Source organism: Panthera tigris, chromosome C1 (genome assembly GCF_018350195.1).
Source record: "Panthera tigris isolate Pti1 chromosome C1, P.tigris_Pti1_mat1.1, whole genome shotgun sequence".
NCBI lineage: Eukaryota > Metazoa > Chordata > Mammalia > Carnivora > Felidae > Panthera > Panthera tigris.
The window spans coordinates 185907262-185933004 of NC_056667.1; the positions used below are offsets into that span (position 1 = coordinate 185907262).

At 35.9% G+C, this 25743-nt stretch overlaps 1 protein-coding gene across 7 annotated transcripts in view; it reads right to left on the bottom strand.

Annotated features, from left to right (window-relative positions):
* The window catches only part of C2CD6 (C2 calcium dependent domain containing 6), a 147836-nt gene that overhangs the window by 81084 nt on the left and 41009 nt on the right, over positions 1-25743 (bottom strand). For 6 of the 7 annotated variants that reach the window (XM_042995068.1, XM_042995070.1, XM_042995071.1 and 3 more), the window contains 7 exons: positions 20578-20622; positions 19595-19663; positions 17895-17974; positions 13897-14043; positions 9397-9502; positions 7080-7146; positions 4752-4795 (listed from right to left, as the gene is read on the bottom strand). In XM_042995068.1, the coding sequence (XP_042851002.1) occupies positions 4752-4795; positions 7080-7146; positions 9397-9502; positions 13897-14043; positions 17895-17974; positions 19595-19663; positions 20578-20622 (558 nt within the window). The remainder of the gene's footprint in view (positions 1-4751; positions 4796-7079; positions 7147-9396; positions 9503-13896; positions 14044-17894; positions 17975-19594; positions 19664-20577; positions 20623-25743) is intronic. The other variant, XM_042995067.1, reaches the window with a different exon arrangement.

Sequence of the window (25743 nt, forward strand, 5' to 3'; positions counted from 1 at the left end):
CTGTGAGTGAAATGTTGCAAGGACCACAAAGTACCAGAGACACCACTACAAGCATGAAACCTACAGACATCACGATGACTCTAAACCCATATCTTTCTATAATAACACTGAATGCAAATGGACTAAATGTGCCAACCAAAAGACATAGGGCATCAGAAGGGATAAAAAAACAAGACCCATCTATTTGCTGTCTACAAGAGACTCATTTTAGACCTGAGAACACCTTCAGATTGAAAGTGAGGGGATGGAGAACTGTCTATCATGCTACTGGAAGTCAAAAGGAAGCTGGAGTAGCCATACTTATATCAGACAAGCTAGACTTTAAATTAAAGGCTGTAACAAGAGATGAAGAAGGGCATTATATAATAATTACAAGGTCTATCCATCAGGAAGAGCTAACAATTATAAATGTCTATGTGCCGAATATGGGAGCCCCCAAATATATAAAACAATTACTCACAAACATAAGCAACCTTATTGATAAGAATGTGGTAACTGCAGGGGACTTTAATACTCCACTTACAGTAATGGATAGTTCATCTAGACACAGGATCAATAAAGAAACAAGGGCCCTGAATGATACATTGGGACAGATGGACTTGACAGATATATTTAGAACTCTGCATCCCAAAGCAACAGAATATACTTTCTTCTCGAATGCACATGGAACATTCTCCAAAATAGATCACATACTGGGTCACAAAACAGCCCTTCATAAGTATACAAGAATTGAGATCATACCATGCACACTTTCAGACCACAATGCTATGAAGCTTGAAATCAACAGGAAAAAGTCTGGAAAACCTCCAAAAGCATGGAGGTTAAAGAAGACCTTACTAAGGAATGAATGGGTCAATCAGCCAATTAGAGAAGAAATTTAAAAATACATGGAAACAAACGAAAATGGAAATACAACAATCCAAACACTTTGGGATGCAGCGAAAGCAGTCCTGAGAGGAAAATACATTGCAATCCAGGCCTATCTCAAGAAACAAGAAAAATCCCAAATACAAAATCTAACAGCACACCTAAAGGAAATAGAAGCAGAACAGCAAAGGGAGCCCAAACCCAGCAGAAGAAGACAAATAATAAAGACCAGAGCAGAAATAAACAATATAGAATCTAAAAGAACTGTAGAGCAGATCAATGAAACCAAGAGTTGATTTTTTGAAAAAATAAACAAAATTGATAAATCTCTAGCCAGGCTTCTCAAAAAGAAAAGGGAGATGACCCAAATGGATAAAATCATGAATGAAAATGGAATTATTACAACCAATCCCTCAGAAGTACAAGCAATTATCAGGGAATACTATGAAAAATTACATGCCAACAAACTGGACAACCTGGAAAAAATGGACCAATTCCTAGGCACACACGCACTTCCAAAACTCAAACAGGAAGAAATAGAAAATTTGAACAGACCCATAGCCAGTGATGAAATGGAATCAGTTATGAAAAATCTCCCAACAAATAAGAATCCAGGACCAGATGGCTTCCCAGGGGAATTCTGTATTAAAACAGAGATAATACTTATCCTTCTCAAGCTGTTCCAAAGAAACAGAAAGGGAAGGAAAACTTCCAGACTCATTCTATGCAGCCAGCATTACTTTGATTCCTAAACCAGACAGAGACCCAGCAAAAAGAGAGAACTACAGGCCAATATACCTGATAACTATGGATGCAAAAATTCTCAACAAGATACTAGCAAATCAAATTCAACAGCATATAAAAAGAATTATTCACCATGATCAAGTGGGATTCATTCATGGGCTGCAGGACTGGTTCAACATTCATAAATCAATCAATGTGATACATCACATTAATAAAAGAAAAGAACCATATGATCCTGTCAATTGATGCAGAAAAAGTATTTGACGAAATTCAGCATCCTTTCTTAATAAAAACCCTCAAGAAAGTCGGGATGGAAGGAACATACTTAAACATCATAAAAGCCATTTATGAAAAGCCCATAGCTAATATCAACCTCAATGGGGAAAAACTCAGAGCTTTCACCCTGAGATCAGGAACACGACAGGGATGTCCACTTTCACTGCTGTTGTTTAACACAGTGTTGGACGTTCTAGCATCAGCCATCAGACAACAAAAGGAAATCAAAGGCATCAAAATTGGCAAAGATGAAGTTAAGCTTTCACTTTTTGCAGATGACATGATATTATACATGGAAAACCCAACAGACTCCACCAAAAGTCTGCTAGAACTGATACATGAATTCAGCAAAGTTGCAGGATACAAAATCAATGTACAGAAATCAGTTGAATTCTTATACACTAATAATGAAGCAACAGAAAGACAAATAAACTGATCCCATTCACAATTGCACCAAGAAGCATAAAATACCTAGGGATAAACCTAACCAAAGATATAAAAGATCTGTATGCTGAAAACTATAGAAAGCTTATGAAGGAAATTGAAGAAGATATAAAGAAATGAAAAAACATTCCGTGCTCATGGGTTGGAAGAATAAATATTGTTAAAATGTCACTACTACCCAAAGCTATCTATACATTCAGTGCAATCCCAAACAAAATTGCACCAACATTCGTCTCAAAGCTAGAACAAGCAATCCTAAAATTTGTATGGAACCACAAAAGACCCTGAATAGCCAAAGTAATTTTGAAGAAGAAGACCAAAGCAGGAGGCATCACAATCCCAGACTTTAGCCTCCACTACAAAGCTGTAATCATCAAGACAGCATGGTATTGGCACAAAAACAGACACATAGACCAATGGAATAGAATAGAAACCCCAGAACTAGACCCACAAATGTATGGCTAACTCATCTTTGACAAAGCAGGAAAGAATATCCAATGGAAAAAAGACAGTCTCTTTAACAAATGGTGCTGGGAGAACTGGACAGCAACATGCAGAAGGATGAAACTAGACCACTTTCTTACACCATTCACAAAAATAAACTCAAAATGGATAAAGGACCTGAATGTGAGACAGGAAACCATCAAAACCCTAGAGGAGAAAGCAGGAAAAGACCTCTCTGACCTCAGCTGCAGCTATTTCTTACTTGACACATCCCCAAAGACAAGGGAATTAAAAGCAAAAATGAACTACTGGGACCTCATGAAGATAAAAAGCTTCTGCACAGCAAAGGAAACAATCAACAAAACTAAAAGGCAACCAACGGAATGGGAAAAGATATTTGCAAATGACTTATCGGACAAAGGGCTAGTATCCAAAATCTATAAAGAGCTCATCAAACTCCACACCCGAAAAACAATCCAGTGAAGAAATGGGCAGAAAACATGAATAGACACTTCTCTGAAGAAGACATCCAGATGGCCAACAGGCACATGAAAAGATGCTCAACGTCCCTCCTCATCAGGGAAATACAAATCAAGACCACACTCAGATATCACCTCACGCCAGTCAGAGTGGCCAAAATGAACAAATCAGGAGACTATAGATGCTGGTGAGGATGTGGAGAAATGGGAACCCTCTTGCACCATTGGTGGGAATGCAAACTGGTGCAGCCACTCTGAAAACAGTGTGGAGGTTCCTCAAAAAATTAAAAATAGACCTACCCTATGACCCAGCAATAGCACTGTTAGGAATTTACCCAAGGGATACAGTAGTACTGATGCATAGGGGCACTTGTACCCCAATGTTTACAGCAGCACTCTCAACAATAGCCAAATGATGGAAAGAGCCTAAATGTCCATCAACTGATGAATGGATAAAGAAATTGTGGTTTATATACACAATGGAGTACTACATGGCAATGAGAAAGAACGAAATATGGCCCTTTGTAGCAACATGGATGGAACTGGAGAGTGTGATGCTAAGTGAAATAAGCCATACAGAGAAATACAGATACTATATGTTTTCACTCTTATGTCGATCCTGAGAAACTTAACAGAAGACCATGGGGGAGGGGAAGGAAAAAAAAAAGGTTAGAGAGGGAGGGAGCCAAAACATAGGAGACTCTTAAAAACTGAGAACCGAGGGTTGATGGGGGGTGGGAGGGAGGGGAGGGTGGGTGATGGGTATTGAGGAGGGCACCTGTTGGGATGAGCACTGGGTGTTGCATGCAAACCAATTTGACAATAAATTTCATATTAAAAAAAAAAAAAAGAAAGATAAATTCTCTATGTTGTCTTTTTTCCCCTCTGTCTCCTTGGACTGGGGAAACCAGTACATGTTGACTCTTCAATTGATATTTAGAAGACATTCACCCCACAATGAAAAATATTAAATCCTATTTGTCAAGTAGTATAGAAAAATCTTTTATTCTTTGTTGGTTTACACACGGATCCATTGCTTTATGGAATGAATTCCTATGTAAAATTAGCTAAAATGCAAATAATATTACGTGAACTCTATTTTTTTCTTTATATTTTAAACATAGATTATAAACCCATAGAGAAAGTAATGAATGTGGTTAGGTCTGTGGCATCAATTTCTAAGATCAATGTGCAGAACTAACTTTATGCTTTTATTAATTGCTGCCTCCTTTCTCTTCGTCAACATTTTTTGTCCCCATCTTCATATGTATTTTTAAATATTACCATTTTATGCTGTAATTTCCCTTTGAAGAGTGTAAATTAACTCAACTAAATAATGTAATTATACAGATACTACCATAACAGAAATAACCATAAAAACCTGAATAACTTCTTGGGTGCTTTTTTCCCCCCATCCACAAATATTTTTTTTATTTATAAATGTTTCATCCCTTTAAAAACAGTGACTATTAGAAGTTCTCTTCCAAGTTCCCTTACCTCACTTGGAGCAGTTTCAGCTCCTTTCTTTATACAGGGGACATCTGTAAATAAGTGAATTGTAATATTTTATTATTATATTATAAAATAAACATTTTTATATATGTACACTAATAAGATACTATTAGGATCTTTCTCACCAAGAACAAAGAGCAATTTAAATCAAAGCAGCTATTCACACATAAATACTATTTAGTAAAAACAGGCTGATGACTCTCTGGGCAGATAGGGGAATGGTAAATGAAAAAGTGAGGACTTAAAATGAAAACATGCATAAAGTGGTAAGATTTCAGATTCATCAATGTAAGACATAAAAACAGGTAAACAGTATATTTTGCTACAAGTCAAGAGGAAATAAAATAAATCCCGTATGGTCAGTGACAGAGCTGGGACTGAAAAAAAGATACTGGAATAAAGTTTTATGTATCCAGAGAAATTAGGACCATTCAAAAGAGGCTGACTGAGGTCACGATCTCGCGGTCCGTGAGTTCGAGCCCCGCGTCAGGCTCTGGGCTGATGGCTCGGAGCCTGGAGCCTGTTTCCGATTCTGTGTCTCCCTCTCTCTGACCCTCCCCTGTTCATGCTCTGTCTCTCTCTGTCCCAAAAATAAAAAAAAAAAAAAAAAAAAAAAAAACGTTGAAAAAAAAAAAAAGAGGCTGACTGAAGCATTTATAAAAATTTTTCTAGAAATATAGTGTCTATATTTATCAAGTAGAAAAGAAAACCTAAAAGGAAGAAAGAAGGAATAAAAAATTGAGATAGAAAGGTATGTATTAAGTCTAGTATAAAACAAAATTTATTATGGTCACTATTAGCTGTGGGGTCAGCTTACCCATTTTTCTGAGCTTTGGTTTTCCCATATGTAAAACAGGATAATGATGGCTTATCTTATAGGTATGACACAAGTATATGTAAGATGTGAGCAGCAATATGGTTAAATGCTTGAGCTCTTGATATACTTTTTAAAGTTTTTATTTACTTATTTTGAGAGAGAGAGAGAGACAGACAGACAGACAGAGAGAATAGGGGAGGGGCAGAGAGAAAGAGGATTTCAAAGAAGCTCCACACTGTCAGTGCAGAGCCCAATGCAGGGCTGGAATCACAAACCGTGAGATCATGACCTGAGACAAAATCAAGAGTCAACACTTAACCGACTGAGCCACCCAGGCACCCCAAATGTTTGAGCTCTTGGGTCAAACAGACGAGGTTCAAATTCAACCCCAATCAGTTAATGGCTGTGTAACTTTTGACTGGTTACTTAATCTGTTTGATCCTCAGCTTTCTCATGTGTAAAATCTGGATAAATAATAATAGCACCCTCAACTGACTGATGTGAGGATTGAGTTATATAATCCAGGTAAAGGCTAAAGGCCTGCAACACAGTGATGAATAAATGTTAGCTGAAGCTATAAGAAGATACAGGAATACCAGAAGAAAACAAGTCACCAGACTTGAAATAAACTCTTCAGCTAAGGAAAAAAAAAAAAACTCTTTGGATAAGAAAAAAATAATAATAAATAAAAATAAAAATAAACTCTCTGGGGAAAAAAAAGTTGGCAACCACCAGTGAGTAAGAGAGGTAAACCTCCAATCTTCAACACTGATAGGGAAGAGGGAAACTGATTCTCTTACTCGTGAAACGAGCATTTCAGGTGAAGAGTAGGCTAAAGATTCAGTAGCTCTGCTAGTCTGGTTGATCCTCAGAGGTTAGGAAAAGAACATATCAAAAGCTAAGGTGGCCAGGAGGTAGAAGCAGGGAAGTAGAGAAGTAATTTGTGGCACAAGTCTTGCAACAATAAATCATTATTCTACACCGGCAGAATCCAAGATTTTATAGATATAGTATTATGCATATATTTTAACTTACTTTCTAAATGTATCTTTTAACAGAGAGATTTTTTTAAAGACTACCATAACAATCTCTTCCATTATCTTATTGATAATTTGTGGTAAGTTCTAAAATTTAATGCTAATTTAATTTCCTGCCCTCCGCTGTCTTCCTTCCTCTTACACACACACACACCTCTACAGCTAACGTTTAAGAATATACCTTTTTCATAGATCATAGTTAAGATTTAACTATTTTCTTGTCCTTACAAGGAATACAGGAGCATTTAAAAAAAATAACTCTTAATTGGGTCTAAGCCTTTTCTTTAAGGTGTTACAAAATAAATACCTAATAGTAAAACTATAATGAGATGCATATTTATTTCCAAGAAAAAAATGAAATCCACCTAAAGCAAATTATTAATTTTCTTTTTGTGATACAACCACCTTCTTTTTAATTATCTTAATAATAAATAAATAATGTGAATTAAGTTTCTGAACCTGATATTACAGTATCTTCAGACTTCTTTTCAAATTGGCTTTCAAGTACCTCATTGGTATCACTTCCCTAGAAACAAGAAAAAAAAAGATATTGGAGAAATGTTGACAGAGCTAATCTGCCTTTATAACTTCTTTTATTACCTTCTTTAAAATTTACAGAAGAATATGGGTTTATGAGAAAAGCAATCCAAACAACACTATCTTCAAGAGTATACTCTAGCTAGGAGTTAATGTTCCAAGGAGAGGATATCCAAGAATTGATAGGGTATTTGAGTGACAAATGTAGGAGAGAAAAAGATTATGAGATAAATGACATAATATTGTAACTTCAAGTGACATAAGAGAATACACCCAGAAAACAGATTACTTTTTTATTGGAAAACATTATGGCCTATAAGTTGCAAAGAGGAATTATAAGGTAGCGTGATCCCTGACTGTTATAAAATATTGATGTTTTAATAAGAACACAAAGTCCATAGTTCCTTTAATGAAGAGCCCCCCAAATTTTCCATAAAATACTAATTCTGTATGAGGAAGTGCTAATCAATTTACCCTAAAGCAGTATCACTATGCCCAATTATAATGAGGCACTGAAAATCATTAATATATCTGTATGTTATGACTACCACTTCAAGGCTGGGATCTTAGTCAACATTTTATGAATTTACTGAAACCTCTTTGAATCTCTATTGCCACAGGTCAAAATATATAGGTTTCTAAAAATTTTTTTGATGTTTATTTATTTTGAGACACAGAGACAGAGAGTAAGCAAGGGAGGGACAGGAGAGAAGGAGACACAGAATGTGAAGCAGGCTCCAGGCTCTGAGCTGTCAGTACAGAGCCCAACTCGGGGCTCGAACCCATCAACAGTGAGATCATGACCTGAGCCAAAGTCAGACGCTTACCTGACTGAGTCACCCAGGTGCCCTGGTTAGATTATATTTCTAAATATTAAACCTCACTTATATATGTGACAAAGGTCTAGTATTCAAAATATATAAAGAACTCTTACAACTGAACAATAAAAATAAAAATAACCTAGGGATGCGTGGGTGACTCAGTTAAGCGTCTGACTTCAGGTCATGATCTCGCAGTTGGTGAGTTCAAGCCCCGTGTCAGGCTCTGTGCTGACAGCTCAGAGCCTGGAGCTTGCTTCACATTCTGTGTGTGTGTGTGTATGTCTCTCTCTCTGCCCCTCCCTCCACTCACGCTTGCTTGCTCTCTCTCTCTCTCTCTCTCTCTCTCTCTCAAAAATAAACATTAAAAAATTAAAAAATAAAAATAACCCAATTTTTAAAAATCAACAAAGGATTTGAACAAACATTTATCAAAGAAGATATACAAATGGCCAGTAAACACATGAAAAGATGTTCACATCAATGGTTATCAGAGAAAGGCAAATCAAAACCACTACCGAAGAGTTACCACTTCAAACCACTAGGATGGCTATAATTAAAACAACAACAACAGAAAAGTAAAATAACAAGTGTTGGAGAATATATGGAACCTTCGTACATTGTTGGTTGGACGTAAAATTGTGCAGCTGATATGGAAAACAGTTTGACAGTTCCTGAAAAAGTTAAAGAGGGAATTACTGTATGATCTAACAATTCCACTCCTAGGTATATACCCAAGAAAATCACAAACATATGCCCACATAAAAATCTGCATATGAATGGTCACAGGAGCATAACTGATGACAGCTAAAAAGTCAAAACAACCCAAATGTCCATCAACTGATGAGGATAAACAAAATGTGGTACATATCCATATAGTGGAATATTATTTGGCAGTAAAAAGAAACAAAGTATTGCTACATGCTACAATGGGATGAATCCTGAAAACACTATGCTAAATTAAAGAAGCAAGTCACAAAGAACTATATATTCATTGGTTCCACTCAAATGAAATGTTTAGGATCAGCAAATCTACGAAAACAGGAAGGATATTCGTTATTGTCTAGGGCTAGAGGGGTGTGAGAGGTTTGGTTAGGGGGTTTCTTCGGGGGGTAATAATGTTTGAAAATTGATTATAGCAATGGACATACAATTCTGTGAATATACTAAAGGTCACTGAATTCTATACTTTAAGCAGGTGAATTATATCTTAACAAAGCTGTTAAAAAACCAAATCTTACAAATTATTAGTTAACATTTATTGAATGTCACATTAGGAAAATAGGAAAGTACATGAATCATGAATAGCATTTTATATATCAAAAACTAAGCAATATCTTATTATCACTTTTAATTATCATAATCTTTTTTAAATAAATAGTATTAAAAGTTAGATATGGAGAATGTATTACGTTAATTACCTTACATTCTTTATTGGCCAATTTTGGGGTAAGAACTCTTTCTAAATAGCTAGCTTTTTCTATCCATGTACTCAGATTCCTATATTCTTTTTTCATTTTTTCCAGCCTAAAGAAAGAAATCAGGTATACATTTAAAAAATAAGTGACAGAAGAACATATATGGCATGATTCACAGAAGAATACATTCAGTATGATACACTTATAAAATGTTCTGAGAGGCAAACCAGCAGTATATTAAGAATATGAAAGAAAGGAATGATTATAAAAAAAATGAGAGCAGTAGCTACCTGAGGAGGGTTGAGGAGAGGATTCAATCTCATAACGGCACACAAAACACATTTTTGATAGTGATGATTTAAGTTTTTATTCAAATTCCAGTTAGTTAATATACAATGTATTATTAGTTTCAGGCGTACAATTTAGTGATTCAAAATTCACATACAACACCTGGTGTGCATCACACTAAGTACACTCTTTAATCACCATCACTCATTTAACCCGTCCCTCCCTCCGACCTCCCCTCTGGTAACCATTAGCTTGTTCTCTATAGCTAAGAGGCTGTTTCTTGGTTTCTCTCTTTTTTCCCCTATGATCATTTCCTTTGTTTCTTAAATTCTGCCTATGAGTGAAATCATATGGTATTTGTCTTTCTCTGACTTATTTCACTTAGCATAATACTCTAGCTCCATCCATGTCATTGCAAATAGCAACATTTCATTCCTCATGCCTGAGTAATATTCGTGTGTGTGTGTGTGTGTGTGTCTGTCTTTATCCACTCATCAGTTAATGGACATTTGGGCTCTTTCCATAATTTGGCTACTGTTGATAATGCTGCTATAAACATTGGGGTGCATGTATCCCTTTGAATTAGTATTTTTTGTATTCTTTGGGTAAATACCTAGTAGTGCCATTGCTGGATTTTTAACTTTTTGAGGAACCTCCATACTGTTTTGTCCTAAGTAGCTGCACTAGTTTGCATTCCCACCAACAGTGTAAGATGGCTCTCTTTTATCCATCAGTTGTTTCTTGTGTTGTTCATTTTAGCCATTCTGACAGGTGTGAGGGGTATCTCATTGCAGTTTGATTTGTATTTCCCTGAGCATCTTTTTACATGTCTGTTGGCCATCTGGATGTCTTCTTTGGGAAAATGTCTATTCATATCTTCTGCCCGTTCTTTCATTGGTTTTTGGGTGTTGAGATGTCTAAGTTCTTTATATATTTTAGATACTAACCCTTTATCAGATATGTCATTCACAAATATCTTCTCTTATTCCATGGGTTGCTTTTAGTTTTGTTGATTGTTTCCTTCACTGTGCAGAAGGTTTTTATTTTGATGAAGTCCCAACAGTTCATTTTTGCTTTTGTTTCCCTTGCCTCAGGAGACATATCTAGTAAGAAGTTCCTATGGCTGATGTCAAAGAGGTTACTGCCTCTGTTATCTAGACAGCAATATAATAATAGTAAGGGACTTTAAAACCCCACTTACCTCAATAGATAGATCAACCAAACAGAAAATTTATAAAGAAACACTGAAGCTAAACTACACATTAAATCACAGAGTTAATACTTCTATAGAACATTCCATCCAATGGTCATCTTAAGTACATGTGAAACATTCTTCAGGATAGATATGTTAGGCCATAAAACAAGTACTCATAAATTTAAGATGACTAAAATCATATCAAGCATCCTTTCTGACCATAATCAATTCCGAGAAGAAACTGCTAATTTCACAAATTTTCAGCAGAGATTAAGCAACATGCTACTGAATAACCAGTGGGTCAAAGAGGAAACCAAAAGAAAAATATTTTTAAATATCTTGAGACAAGTGAAAATGGAAATACAACATATAAAAACTTATGGGATGTAGCAAAAACACTTCTAAGAGGTAAGTTAAAAGCAGTAAGCATTTACAATAAGAAAAAGAAAGATCTCAAATAATTTTATACTTCAAGGAACCAGGAAAAAGAACTAAGCCAAAATTAGTAAAACAAAGGAAATAACAAAGACCAGAGTGGGGAAAAATAGAAACTAAAAAGACAACAGAAAAAAAAAATCAATGAAACTAACAGCAGACTTTGGTGGGGGTGGGATGGGGGTATTGATAAACCTTCATTATGCTTACAAAGAAGGAAAGAGGACACTAACAAATATGTTTTTAAAAATCACCATTGTATATCTAGTACCCCATAATAGTGCCTGACACACACTAGGTATTCAATAATGTTACTAAACGAATAAAACATCAGAATAGAGGATACAAGGGTTCTTTGGTCATTCAGCTCAATGTTAATGAATTAATAAGTTATGAGTCTGAGTAAAAAATGTATTCAACATAAATAATCATTTTTTAAGTGACCAAGGAGTTCTGCTTCTGGCAATGGTGGACTAGGTTACTTCAGATAAACCATCTTACTACACAACTAAAAAGGCTGGACAATATTTTTTTAAAAATTATATTTGAAAGTGGGGCACCTCGATGGCTCAGTTGCTTAAGAGTCCAACATCAGCTCAGGTCAGGATCTCGCTATGAATTAAAGCCCTGTGTCGGGCTCTGTGCTGACAGCTCAGAGCCTGGAGCCTACTTCAGATTCTTTGTTTCCTCTCTGTCTGCCACTTCCCCACTTGCAGTCTGTCTCTGTTTCTCTCTCAAAAATAAATAAACATTAAAAAAATTTTTTTAATAAAAATTTTAAAAAATTGTGTCTGAAAGCATCAGTCAGTTATAAAAGCACCAAGGATTTACAGATCCAAGATTATAGGAATTTCAGAGACAATAAGCCCCATCATTTGGTACCATTTTTCCTTCCAGGCATTTGTGGTGGCTAAGAGCTAAGAAAATAAGAAGAGCCTGGAGATAGATATGCCAGAATTAGGGAACAAAAAGCAGAGTTCAGACCCTGCCAAGGATGAAAAGCCAAGGTAAACATCTAGGCTTTCAGTTGGGACCCCAAAAGGTTAAACCACGAGAATAAGAGCCTCCTTGTCTTGTGACTTACTTGCCTCACATTAGTCCCAGTCCTACTACTAGGAATAAGATTAAACCACTAAAAGACTAATCCTCGTAGGAAACAAACCTAAATCATTTCAATCTCAATCTCAAGTGAATTAAGGTGATCTGGGATTGCTAGTTTCCTAGTCTAGTTGGCTGACAGATGCAAGTGTCTATCCTCCCTGTAAGAATATACAATCAAGAGCCACAAATTAGTTCTACAGATACAATGTTTGGCACTCAATAAAAATAGCTAGGTATATGAGAATGTAAGGCTTGACTGAAAATTATGAGGGGAAAAAACCCAATAGAAACAGACCTACAGGAGATCCAGATAATAAAGTTACCACAGATGAACTTTAAAATAGCAATGGTTGGGGTGCCTGGGTGGCTCAATCAGTGAAGCAGCCAACTCTTGATCTCGGCTAAGGTCATGACCTCATAGTTTGTGAGATCAAGCCCCATGTCAGGCTCTATGCTGATGGTGTGGAGCCTGCTTTGTAGTCTCTCTCTCCCTCCCTCTCTGTCCCTTCTCCGCTCATGTGTATGCATTCTCTCTTGCTCTCTCTCTCAAAATAAATAAACCTAAAAATTTTTTTTAATGTTTTTATTTTTGAGAGAGGCACAGAGTGCGAGCGGAGGAGGGGCAGAGAGAGAAGGAGATGCGGAATCTGAAGTGGGCTCCAGGCTCTGAGCTGGAGCACAGCACAGAGCCTGACATGGGGTCGAACTGACGAATGTTGAGATCATGATCTGAGCTGAAGTTGGACGCTTAACCAACTGAGCCACCCAGGTACCCCAATAAAGAAATAAACTTAAAAAATAGCAATGACTAATATGTTCAAAGAATTCAAAGAGAAGTCAGGGGATTTTGGTAGAGAAGTGGAAACTATAAAATAAAGGAAAATAACTTCAATAAAATAACTGAAATTAAGAATTCAATTGGTTTGGGGTATCTGGGTGGATCAGTCGGTTAAGTGTCTGACTCCAGATTTCAGTTCAGGTCATGATTTTATGGTTTGTGAGTTTGAACCCCACATCAGGCTCTGCACTTGACAGTGTGGAGCTTCTTGGTTTTCTCTCTCTTTCCTTCTCTCTACTCCTCCTCAGCTCACTCTCTCTCTCTCTCTCCTCTCTCTCAAAATAAATAAACTTAAAAAAAAAACCCATACACACACAAAAGAATTCAATTAGTTTAACAACAGATTAGAAACAAAGAAAAAAGAACCAGTGAACTGTAAGATACGATGGGAGAAATTATTTACACTGAAGCATAGAGAAAAAAGGATGGGAAATACAGAAAAAAGCACAAGAGACCTATAGAATACATGTTGAGTCAAGAGTAGAGCAAGTATTATACTTTATAAATAAGTTATCACCTCTTTTCCTGTCATTTCATTGACTTTTCTAAACAAATATCTAAAGCTCATGTCTCAAAAGAAAAAATTAATGTACAAATAACACATAAATGAGATGAAGACTTTTTTTTTTTTTTTTTTTTTTTTTACCTTTCCCGAGGTTGTTGCTGAAGTTTTTCAAGTCGCACTACAGATGGCTGGTTGGATTGGGGCATTGCAGTTGGCATCCCAACAGTAACATTCAGGTCTGGGGATAGGAATGCTGGATATTCTATTGGCTGTGGTGTAATTACATTTCTGCAAAATTGGTTATAATGTTAAATATTGAAATTACACAAATGACACTTCTAAAATCAGTGGTAGCTATCAATTCTACATTGCAATCTCACCTGTCTACCTTGAACCATCAGAGGGTAGAGCTAGGAAAAAAGAAAAAGATCAGAGATCCTGACAGAAGTGCTCTCTTGAGCACTCTTACTACAAAGATGGGCAGCAGGGATGGGAAAGGAGATAAGGACCTGAAGTTCTAATGAGGAGTAGAAAGTGTTTAAGCCCAGAGGTGCCTGGGTGGCTCAGTTGGTTGAGCATCTGACTTTGGCTCAGGTCATGATCTCATGGTCCATGGGTTCGAGGCCCGCATCAGGCTATGTGCTGACAGCTCAGAGCTTGGAGCCTCGTTTGGACTCTGTCTCCCTCTCTCTGCCCCTCCCCTGTTTGTGCTTTGTCTTTCTCTCAAAAAATAAACAAACATGAAAGAAAAGAAAGAAGAGAAAGAAAGAAAGAAAGAAAGAAAGAAAGAAAGAAAGAAAGAAAGAAAGTGTTTAATCCCAGACCTCTCTCCCAACCTCTAGATTTGGTCAAGTTGACACATAAAATTAATCATCACAAGTCCACCCACCACTTGTCAACCTGACACCCAGAAGTATCTCTTTAAAACATATTTGATCTCCAAATGAGAACAATAACATGACATAACTATCCTGCATACAACCAAAAACTCACTAGCCTCTTCCCCAGAAAAGAATAAAAGTCTTTGAGTGATGTTTACTCTTCTTAATACCCTGAAACTTAAATAGTGTGATGCAAGTTTAACAATACTTAAATAGAATATAAAGTCAATTATAATATAAAGTCAATATAGCGTATGTTACATGATGGTAAGATATGAGGAGGGGAAAAAAGATTATATATATATATATTTTTTTCCAGTCACTTGTTAGATGGGCCAGAGTAGCACACCCAAATGAGGAATAAGTTGTCTCCAAAATCCAAAAAATCCACCAGTGTTGTGCCTCTGTTTTAGTTATAGGAAGGGCCAGTTGCAACAACTTTTCTTTCACCTTAGCAAGATTATCTCGACAAGTCCCATACCACTGGCTCCTCAAAATTTCAATGAGGTAGAAGACCCCTGAATTTTTGTCAGAATTCTTCCTACAACCTCTGACATGTAAATGTCTTACCTAAGTAAGTTAGATTAGTTGCTACTTTCTGTTCACTAGATCCAATCAGCTTAAAGGGCATCATTGTAATGAACCTGTATAATGTTTTATATAGGGGAAAGGCAATCAAGATTCCTGTGAACATATTTAATGACATAGGGCTGGAGAAGTTGATATACCTGAGGTAAGACAGTGAAAGTATATTGCTGACCTTGCCAGCTGAAAGAGAGCAAACTGCTTTTTATGGTCTTTATACTGGGAAAATAGCATTTGCCAGATCACTAGTTGCATACTAGGTACCAAGGGATGTGTTAACCTGTCCAAGAAATGAAACCACACCTGGTACAGCAGCTGCAATCGGAATCACTACCTGGTTAAGCTTAGAACAATCTACTGTCACTCTCCAAGATCTATTCTATGCACAGGCCAAAATAAGTGACCTAATGGGGATGAGATGGGAATCACCACTTTTATATCTTTGAGTCCTTGATAATGGCACTAATCTCTGAATCCCTCCATGAATGTGGTATTGCTTTTGGCTTACTGTTTTCCTAGGTAGAGGTAGCTCTCTAGTGGCTTCCATTTAGCTTTTCCCACCCTAAAATCCCTAGGTCCATAGGTCAGGCAATCAATGTAGCGATTCACCTATAGCTAAGTGTGTTGGTGCCAATTAGGCAATCTGGAATTAGGGAAATAACCACAGGATGGGTTTAAAACTCCATTTATCACCTGACTTCCCTAAGTCCCTACTCTGGTGGACAACAGTGATGTTTTGAGTCTTCAGGAATTAGTGTCATTTCAGAGCCAGTAGTGTCCAGTAGTCTCTGAAAAGTCTAGTAGTAGTCTCTGAAAGGTCTGATTATTTCCTTTTCCCTAATGTACAATTAACCCTGGTAAAAGGCTCTCCTTCCCTTTTGGGAAAGCTGGGAGAAAGATTAACATTACAAATTTTTATCAGCATACTAGCATCTCTCCTTAAGGGGAGAAAGCATCCCCTTCATTTGAAGGTTTCTGGGTCTGCAAACTGGCTCAAATCTGGGAAACGATTGAGGAGCTATGACTCTTTTTATGACTCAGGTCAGAGTTTTGTTCACTTGACCTAGAACTTTTCTGGTTATACAGATTAAGAAAGAATTTAGTAGGCTTCCTATATATGTTATTTCTAGGAACACCATGATTAATTAGCCAATGCCAAAGGTCCATGTGAGTCAAACTATTCTGATCGCTGCTCTGACTCTGTCTATTACGGTAACGTGTCTTGTCATTGGTGGTTGAGTGCCATCACTTGGCCCCTGCCATCCTGGAATCCAGTTATTCCCATTGCATTCAGGTTTTCCCAGTTCAGTGACTGCAGCTCCCACTGTGAGGTCTGGCCCACAAAGAAAAGCAATCACAGAGTTCTTCAAGGGTGGAGGTCCCCTCACAAATTTACTTCTCACTGTCATGTGAAAGGTATATCTTCTGGACCCTCCCTGGGTGAGTGAGTAGGTCTTAAAGACAAATCCATGCCAATATCACCATCTTTCTATGCCCTTGAATACCTTCCTCTAATTAAACCAAGGCAGGTCTGGCATTTCTAATTCACTCAAGTGGGCTTCATTTGGTTCATGTTTCTGCAACCAAACAACCAAATGGAGCCTTTTCTAACACCCTAATCTGCAACATTAAATGCAGAATCTCTGCTTATCATAAATCAATAATTTTGCTATGACCCAATTTTGTTCCTTCCACCACTATCCCACACCCATAGTTCCTTATGTTTACCTCTAGGAGGATTCTTATCTCATTTGTATTATAATAATTTCTTTTTACAAGTTAACTTTGCACTAAACCATGAGCTACTAGAGGGCAGGGACCAGGCCTCATTTATTTTAGTATTTGCAATGCCTTGGAGATATAGCAGACATTTAATGAATGTTTATCGAATCAATGAGTGGAAAAGGAAACAATGATCAATAAACATAAAACATTCAAATTTTACCATTTCAACAAATGACCAATATCAAGTGGACAAAATTTATTTTTAATGATAATACCCAGTGCTGGTGAGACTACAGGATAATAAGCACTTCAGAACATAAGTTCTCATCCTATACCTAATTCCCTCATTCCTATTTTCTCCATTTCTTTTTCTTCGATAGCACTATGGATTAAATTTCTATCTCAGGTGCTCATTTTTCTTTTATCTATTTTTACTGTTTCAATTTTAAGATTGGTTGACATTTTTTAATGGTTTAATGGTTTAAATTAAACCATTTAATTTTGGTTTGCTAATAACATTTTTTGAGCATGGACTTTTTGCTGAAGATTTGTAGGTAACAACTGCAATATGTCAAAGTGGGGGTAACACTACTATACTGTAGAGCATAAAACTGAGAACTATTAGACACTTTGATCTTACAAGTCCCTCACCTCCTTCTAGAAGAGGGTATCTCACTGACTATCTTTCCTTATCAAGCTAACCCTACCTTCCCTCCTCCCCCCATCAGCCATGAAGCTCCCTCTCTTCTTTATCTTATTTCTCCAGGAATATACCCAGAAACCCAAATTTTCTCCCATCTTATTAAGCAAAACAATTCACTACTCTCTTTACCTTGGAGTCTAGCCCATTCTGGCTAGGTCTTAAGACACCAAAATGATCCATCAAATGGATTAAATGCTTTAAATGCCACATAATCTTATTATGTACGTAAGTGTTCAAACACTTACGTCACAGGGTCTGTTCTTTCTGGAGGTGGTGCAATATTCATAAACATGGATGGCTCAACAATTTTCTGAAGAGGTTTTAACTGAAGAAAATCGTAAGTGTGTTTTAACACTGCTTAGTTACAATTACAGTTCACTCTAATACTACTATTCTCTAGGACTATAAGCCTTAAATACATTAAAAAAGAAATAGAATTAAAAGAGGAAAAAAGAACTAATATTTATGGAGCACTAAATATCTGTCAAGAACATTATATCTTTAATATTATTTTATCCTCTCAATAATCCTATGATGTAGATAACTGTGCCTATTTTACAAAAAAATGCTGAAGATGAACTACTTTGTTCAAGGGTTACCCAAGAGACATCATAGCCAGGTTTTGAATGCAGCTTTATCTGCCCCCAGTGTAGTGCTCTTTTTACGTTATCAAGACAGGGGAGTAGGGAACTATATTACTGAAAAGTTCACCAACATAGAACCAAAATCAAAAACTTTTATATTTCCCACTCTTTTTCACCTAATACCTCTGTTCCATGTTTTTGGTAGAGCCCACTTACATAAAATAATACTTGCCTAGTCTTATCTGAAAAGAGGATATCCCCTACGAATGTGATTGCCACATGTTTTACTTATATCCGGACACAAAATCTACCTCTGAAGTTGGTGCTTATAAACTGTTACAAAAGGGACTAAACAGAAGTCCCTATAAGGGCCAATTCACAAGAAAATAAATAAGCAGAAGGAAAAGAAAGAAAAATCAAAGGAAAGAAGGAAAAAAGATGAAAAAAAGATTGTGTCTAGTGCTTTCTTCTGTATATCACTTCTGATTCAAAATGCATTAAAAACTATTATGATATACCATAGGCAAAATTTTAGAATAACATTTTACCAGGGATAATACAGCAATAGACTTATTTAATAAGAATAATGTACCTACTCTCAATTCCTAATTTAAAAAAAAACCCAAGACTATAAAAAAAATAGCAAAAAACAGAAATGAAAGATTATATGCAAAGTATACAGGTCATATCCCCTATATAACAGCACCACTGATGGCACTGGATTTGTAAATGCCCCAAAGTTGTGATAATACCAAGGTATATCAAGAGTTATTTCAAAACAAATGTAGCCTAAGGACATAATAAAAAAACAGGACACAGGTTAATGTACAAAAGTTTCCACTGGAACATGGATATATGTAATGAATTTAAAGGGGGCAGGCCAAAGCTAGGAGGATTAACTTCTTTGAAAATACTACTTTCTTGATAAATGAAGGAAGGCTCAAATAACACCAGATATTGAAATAACTGTGGGGGGGGGGGGAGGAACATATGTGACCAGAGTAAAAAATGTTATGTGAATATAATTAATGACTCCATTTTTAATGAGTATTTTTAGATACAAAAATCTACACTTCTTACATACTTAAAATAATTGTTTTTAACCCAATGAAAACACAGACACAAGAGCAAAGTTTTATGATAAAGGCGTTTTGAATAAAGATTATTTTTAAATGTACACGGAAATAAAAAATGGTAGTTTCCTTTATCCTTAGGCCGGAGAAAAACAGCATTCTTTTAAAAATATTTATTTCATTTTTTAAAAAGAATATGTATTTTAAAGGATTTACCAAACTGAATAGAGGCTCAGAAGAGATTTGACTAAAGAGCTATAGAATAATTTTTAAAAGAGAGGAACTAACCTGATGTGAAAATCCATAACCAAAGTTTCCATAGGAGAACATAAATTCCACCTCCACCCTGCAGATAAACTAAACACGTGGCAAATATTTTATTGATCAGAAAGATATTTTAATGAAAAAGTGATAGCCAACTAATATTTTTACATCACAAATTTATGTTTAAAAAACCAAAGCATTAATACATCCTGATTAAAAAACAAAAAAAATTCACCCAAGGAACCCCGATAGAAGAATCTATGGAGTTCCTGAAATGTTAAAAACTTTATGTTAAGGAATATTATATGAGTGTTAAAGAGAAAATTTCAATTTATAATTAATAGGATTACCTTGATACATATATGAACATACATGCATATGGTTTTAAAGTATTTACTCACACTTCTCCTATCTCCACTTCCATTTTCAGATAAAAATTTTATTTAGACAAGTGATTTCATCTCTCTGAACCCTAGCTTGCTCAAATGTGAAATGAAGGAGGGTATCAGAGGTTATGACCTCAAATGTCCATCATTCTCTTCTTTATGTTCCTTGTCCCTGTTTTAGCTATTGGCAAAAGTCTCTTTGAATAGAAGACCAATTAATCAAAATAATAATTTTAAGCACTTAAAAAGAAATTCAAGTGAGAACTGTAAACAACTCTTCAGAAACTCCTCAAGGAGAAAAATATTTCCTCAATTAAAGCTGAAGAGTCAAAGAAGCAGCTAGGATATTTTACTCTCTTATCCAATGATTTCAGTTTTCTTGTTCACCATTTAGCAGTAAGGTAGCAGCATTTAAAACAAACAAACAAAAAGGTGGAGATGAAGATTTTGTGAGCAAATATTGTTCTTTCTATTTAATAAATTTCTATGAATTCAAATAGTGACTGGTAGAGTAACAAAGAGAATGGAAACACTATCAGAGGTTAAAACTATATCAGAGCAAAGCTATAAAAAATGTTAAGTATGTGCACAAAGCTTTGGGAGTTTCAGTAAAGTTCTTACTATGTTTTTATTCAACATTTGAAATTCTTCAATAAAGCACCCTTTCTGGAAAAAAGTAATAAATGATAAAATTCTCAAATACAGAGTCATTCATATAATCATCCATATGTAATCTAAACTATTTCATAAATTTTGGAAAATCAGATTGTGATTTTTAATCACGTTAATTTAATAGCTAAATACAATTATAATGAATATTTGGAAGAAAATAAAAATTCTGGGTTGTACCAAAAGTAAATGTTAATATTTACATTATGTTTTAGACAAAAATGTTTCTGCTAGTCATAGTTCCCCTTTCTCCAAGTCTTAAAGGACCATGCCTGCACTCCTTTGTGGGGTTTAACAAAAATCTGCATGATAAGCTGACTCATGATAGGGCTGCTTCTCTCATCGTCAGGACTGTTGGCATTTTTTTAACCAGGTAAACCTTGGGTATCCTTGTTCACCACCTCTCATCATCTCTGCCGTGCTATCAGTCCTCCCATTTAATCCAGCATCCCAGGGTTAACAAACAACCTCCCATCTTTAACTGCTCCACTGAACATTTCCTCTTTATTTTACCTAAGACTTGGCTTACCACTAAGGATGCTGTTTCCCTCATAGACTCAAGTGAAGGCCCACATACCTCAAGACCAGCAGGTGGAGCAGCATCCTCCACATTCCCCTTCTAGTGCTCCTAGATCATATTATTACACATAGATATAAGCAGTTTTCCATTTTTAAGCTTCATGCTATCTGGCATGTGTTTCAGACATTCTGGTCATAATTCTCATTTAGTGAAAACTTTAGCACCTGGTTCATACATCCTCACCACCTGTAAAACCCAGCAATCTGCAGAACCTATTTAACTCCTGCCCTCTCAGTTCCTGGTGAAGCATTATAATGAAGGAAATAACATCTGGTGGTACATGGCTGACTTCACATAGAATTAGCATATCATATATGTTCTTCATATAGTCCCAAGATTTCTCAGAAAATTTGCAAATAACTGAAATAGATTTCCTTAATGATCCTGTCAACCTGCTCTTTATAGCTTCTTATTCTTGATAGCATCCCTTTTCCCAAAGTGGGGACTGGGGAAATACTGTATTGTTTCAAGACTGCTTTTTTCTTCCCTTTTATAAACTGTGCCTCTGCTTTTGATGAAAGAACTTGACCTACAGAGTGATTCATCTCCCTCATATATAAAGTAAACTTTTAGTCATATTTTAAACTATGGTAATATCTTTGAGTTCTTCCTCTAGGTCTCACTGAGATCTGCCAATTAAGTCTTCACTGGAGCCAATTTATATGTTCATCTTGAATGTGCTTCTCAAATCCACTGAGTTTTAGGCTTGCTTTCACTCAGCTCCTCTGGTGAGTTTCAATGTGTGGCAATGAGCTGTTTGGCAACCTGTCCTGAAATTGGTTTTGCTCTGCCCAAAGCAAGTTACTGGGCTTAGGCCCAGTCTGGGAAAGTGCAGGGTGGGGTGGAGGTGGGGGCAATGCTAAACTACTCAAAGGTATAGAGAGATAGATACTCAAAGGTATGATGCTTTACAAGGCATTAGTCTAACAATATTTCACACCTTCAAATTCTCTCTTGACTTTCTCAAAGAATTACAGTACTACCCATCTTTCTGTTTATCACCTAGTCCTAGGCTTATCTGATAAGGATCATATAGCTAAACCAATAGTCAAAAGTAGTACCAGAGTTCATCCCAAAATTATTACTCGCATTCCTTTTATAATCAATACAGGAATATTATAAACTCCAATATGTTTATATGCCTTAACTGGACCCTAGGCCCTAACAATTAGCTGATGTTTCTGTTTTCTCCCAGAGCCTCAAAGGAATGCAAGATGTATCAGGGATGAGAAGAAACAAGGGATTCATGATACAAGCTACAGATCAATCATTTTTTTACAAAGCTATGTAGAACCTATTATGTGATTTTTAAAATTCAACTCAAGGTCTTTGTTCTCCGCAATAAGGCCAATTATATTCAGAAAGTAATTGATAATAACTGGTAATCATAACAATACATTTGCGGCCTCTTCATGTATACCTGTGGAATAACTGTTTTGCACTAAAATGGCCCTTCCATGCTTCTAAACATGATCTATAGTTTGGGTCTGGTCATCAGGTCTTCCCAATTCATCCAAGTTCTAAATTTGACCAGTCTGCATGACGAATTCTACCCTAGCTAGCAGTTCTAGAACTAAAACAAATGGTTTATAATTTACCCCTGCATGTGACTCAAATGATACAGCTCAAGCTTTAGAGATCAGACAAACCAGCATAAATTTGTTGACTAGAATAATTCTAGATTATAATATTCTCCTTGACCTTTTATTCTCCAGTGTGGTAGAGTCTATCTACACAGTAGCCTACACATGTTGTTATACCCAGGTAAACACTTCAGGAAAAGTAGAATCATTAATAAATTAAGAGGCCTTCATGAAAAGATGTTCAATATTACTGGTTATTAGGGAACTACAAATTAATACCAAAATGAGATACTACTACACACCTATCAGAATGGCTAAACTGTAAAATGGCATCAATACAAATGCTGATGAGGATGGTGAGAAACTGCACATTCATTTCTGATGAAGATGTACAAGGCATAGCCACTCCGGAAAACAGTTTGACAGTTTCTTTAAAGACTCTACATGCAACTATCTTACAAACCAGAAATTTATCTGATTAATGAACACTTGCACTTGCACCAAAACCTATACATGAATGTTTATAACAACTTTAATCAGAACAGCCCAGAACTGGAAACCCAGATGTCCTCCAATGGGCAAACTGTTAAAAAAAAAAAATGTGGTACACTCACACCCTGTAGTGTTACTCAATAGCAGAAAAGGAATGAACTAGTGAAACACAGAACAACCTGGATGACTTCCCAGAAAATTACACTGAGTGAAAAAACCCACCATGAAAGGTTACATACTGTGTGATTCCATTTATGTAATATCCTTGAAATGAGAGAATTAAATAAGGGAGGAAAACATTAGTGGTTGGTTGCCAAGGGTTAAGGAGGGGGTAGGGCAGGAGGGAAGTAGATGTAGCTATAAAAGGGCAACATGAGGGATCCTGGTAGAGGTGGAAACATTCTGTATCATGGTTGAGATACTGTGCCATAGTTTTGAAAGATGTTACCATCAGAGGAAACTGAGTAAAGGATAAAGGATCTCTATTGTTTCTTTCAACTGCATCTGAATCTACATTTATCTCAAAAGAACAGTTTTGGGTTTTTTTTGGTTTTTTTTAAAGGCTACGTGTCTATTTAAGGTGGGCCAAATTCATCCATGCGACTTACTCTCCCATTAGACCTACTTCAATAGGGCTGGATACAGAGTGGATTCAAAAAATTTATTATTACATTTGTGATTGTCACATAGTTCTTGTTTTCCTCTATTGTCTGATATGCAGATGTTCAACTATTATTATACAGTCATCATCCCAAGACAACATCCAGCTAATAAAACTGTATCAAAACAAAAACTAAAAACAAAAACCCCCAAAGCACTTATGGTCAGCTTTGTACTTCTGGGATCTTAGTTTTGACCAAAAGTGAGTAACTGAGAAATTCTAATAAGGAAAATGACACAATTCTTAATTAAGGTAGAAGTTCCTATAGAAAGGATACTGACAGATATTATACAGAAACAGAATATCTTGAACACACCACAGCTAAAATCATACAGCTCTTTGGGGAAATCCAAAAATAACCAAAATTGCTTTCCTTGATGACTGTGTCCATTAAATAATAATGGTCTCTTTACCATACGATGTAGCAATGCATCAAAGAGACTCATAGAGAGCAATTCATCATAATGTAGAGACTTTTTCAGATATGCATTGGAAGATATGTTCAAGAAAATTCATTGCAGCAGAGAGAATAGTAAAAACTGAAAACAATTCAAATGTCCATCAACAAATCTATAGACAAATAAAATGAGGAATGCTCCACATGGAACAGTATATAACAGAGAGATAATGAGCGCCAGCAAATGAGATTACCTGTATTGATCTTAGAAGCATAATACTTTAGAAACAAATTATATTAGTTTGCAACTATATATAAGTAGTAAAACTATGGAAAAAAAACAAAGGAATAAATACAGTTTAAGGTAATTATTATATTTTGGGGGCGGGGGAAGGGCAGGAGATTGAACCAGGTGACAGCATAGGAACTTCAACTGGATTACATTTACTTTGTACCACTTTGGGAAAAATACACAAATCCCATAATTTTATAGGTCCTTTAAAGCTCACCCCCTACCTACCCTTTATGCTATAGTTGTCATATGCATTACATTTACAAACATTATAAACTACACAAGGCAAGGTTATAGAACCTATAAAACTGCAAGATTTGTGTATCTTCCCAAAGTGGTATGAAGGTTATATTTTTAAATAGTAATATATCTTAAAGAAATTAAGAGGAAAAAGAATAGTCTTTCCTTTGGCATCTCTATTCTGCTAAATCCATCAAATGAATTTCTGATTTTAGATATTGTATTTTTCAGTCCTATAATTTGCATTTGGTGCTTTTTATATTTTCTATTTTTCTGTTTATGTTTATTAAAAAGATGTGGAATGAAATTCTGAGAAATGAAATGCTATATTACAATTGTGGGACGGTGAGTCATATTTTTCATCTAAAAATTTTTACCATCATAAAAATACTGAGAAGTTTACACATACAACTATAGTCCAAATGCCCTACTCCCTTCAACAAAATGTGACTAATAATATACATTTTTCTGATGCATAAATTGCTATATAGTAGAGGAAATTTTAGTCATTTCCAAGATCCTTCCCCCCTAATTTTCTGAGAATCTTCAACTGCTTACTCTTATTCATTAGTCAGTATGCTCTCCTCCTTTGTCTGATGCCTGTTAATATTCTGAAAAAGCTGATTTCCCCCAAAATCTCATTATGAAACTTTTGAAACATATAGATCATCTGAAAGACTACAGCAATAAGTATCGATACACCCTACACCTAGATTAAACAAGTTCAAACATTTAACAACTGTTAAAAACTGTTTCAACATTTTGCCACGCTTGCTTTATCTGCATGTATGCACATTCATAAGTTGCAGCCATCATGTCACTTTATACCAAAATGTTAAATCTTCACCTTGTGTACCATAAAAATAAGGACAT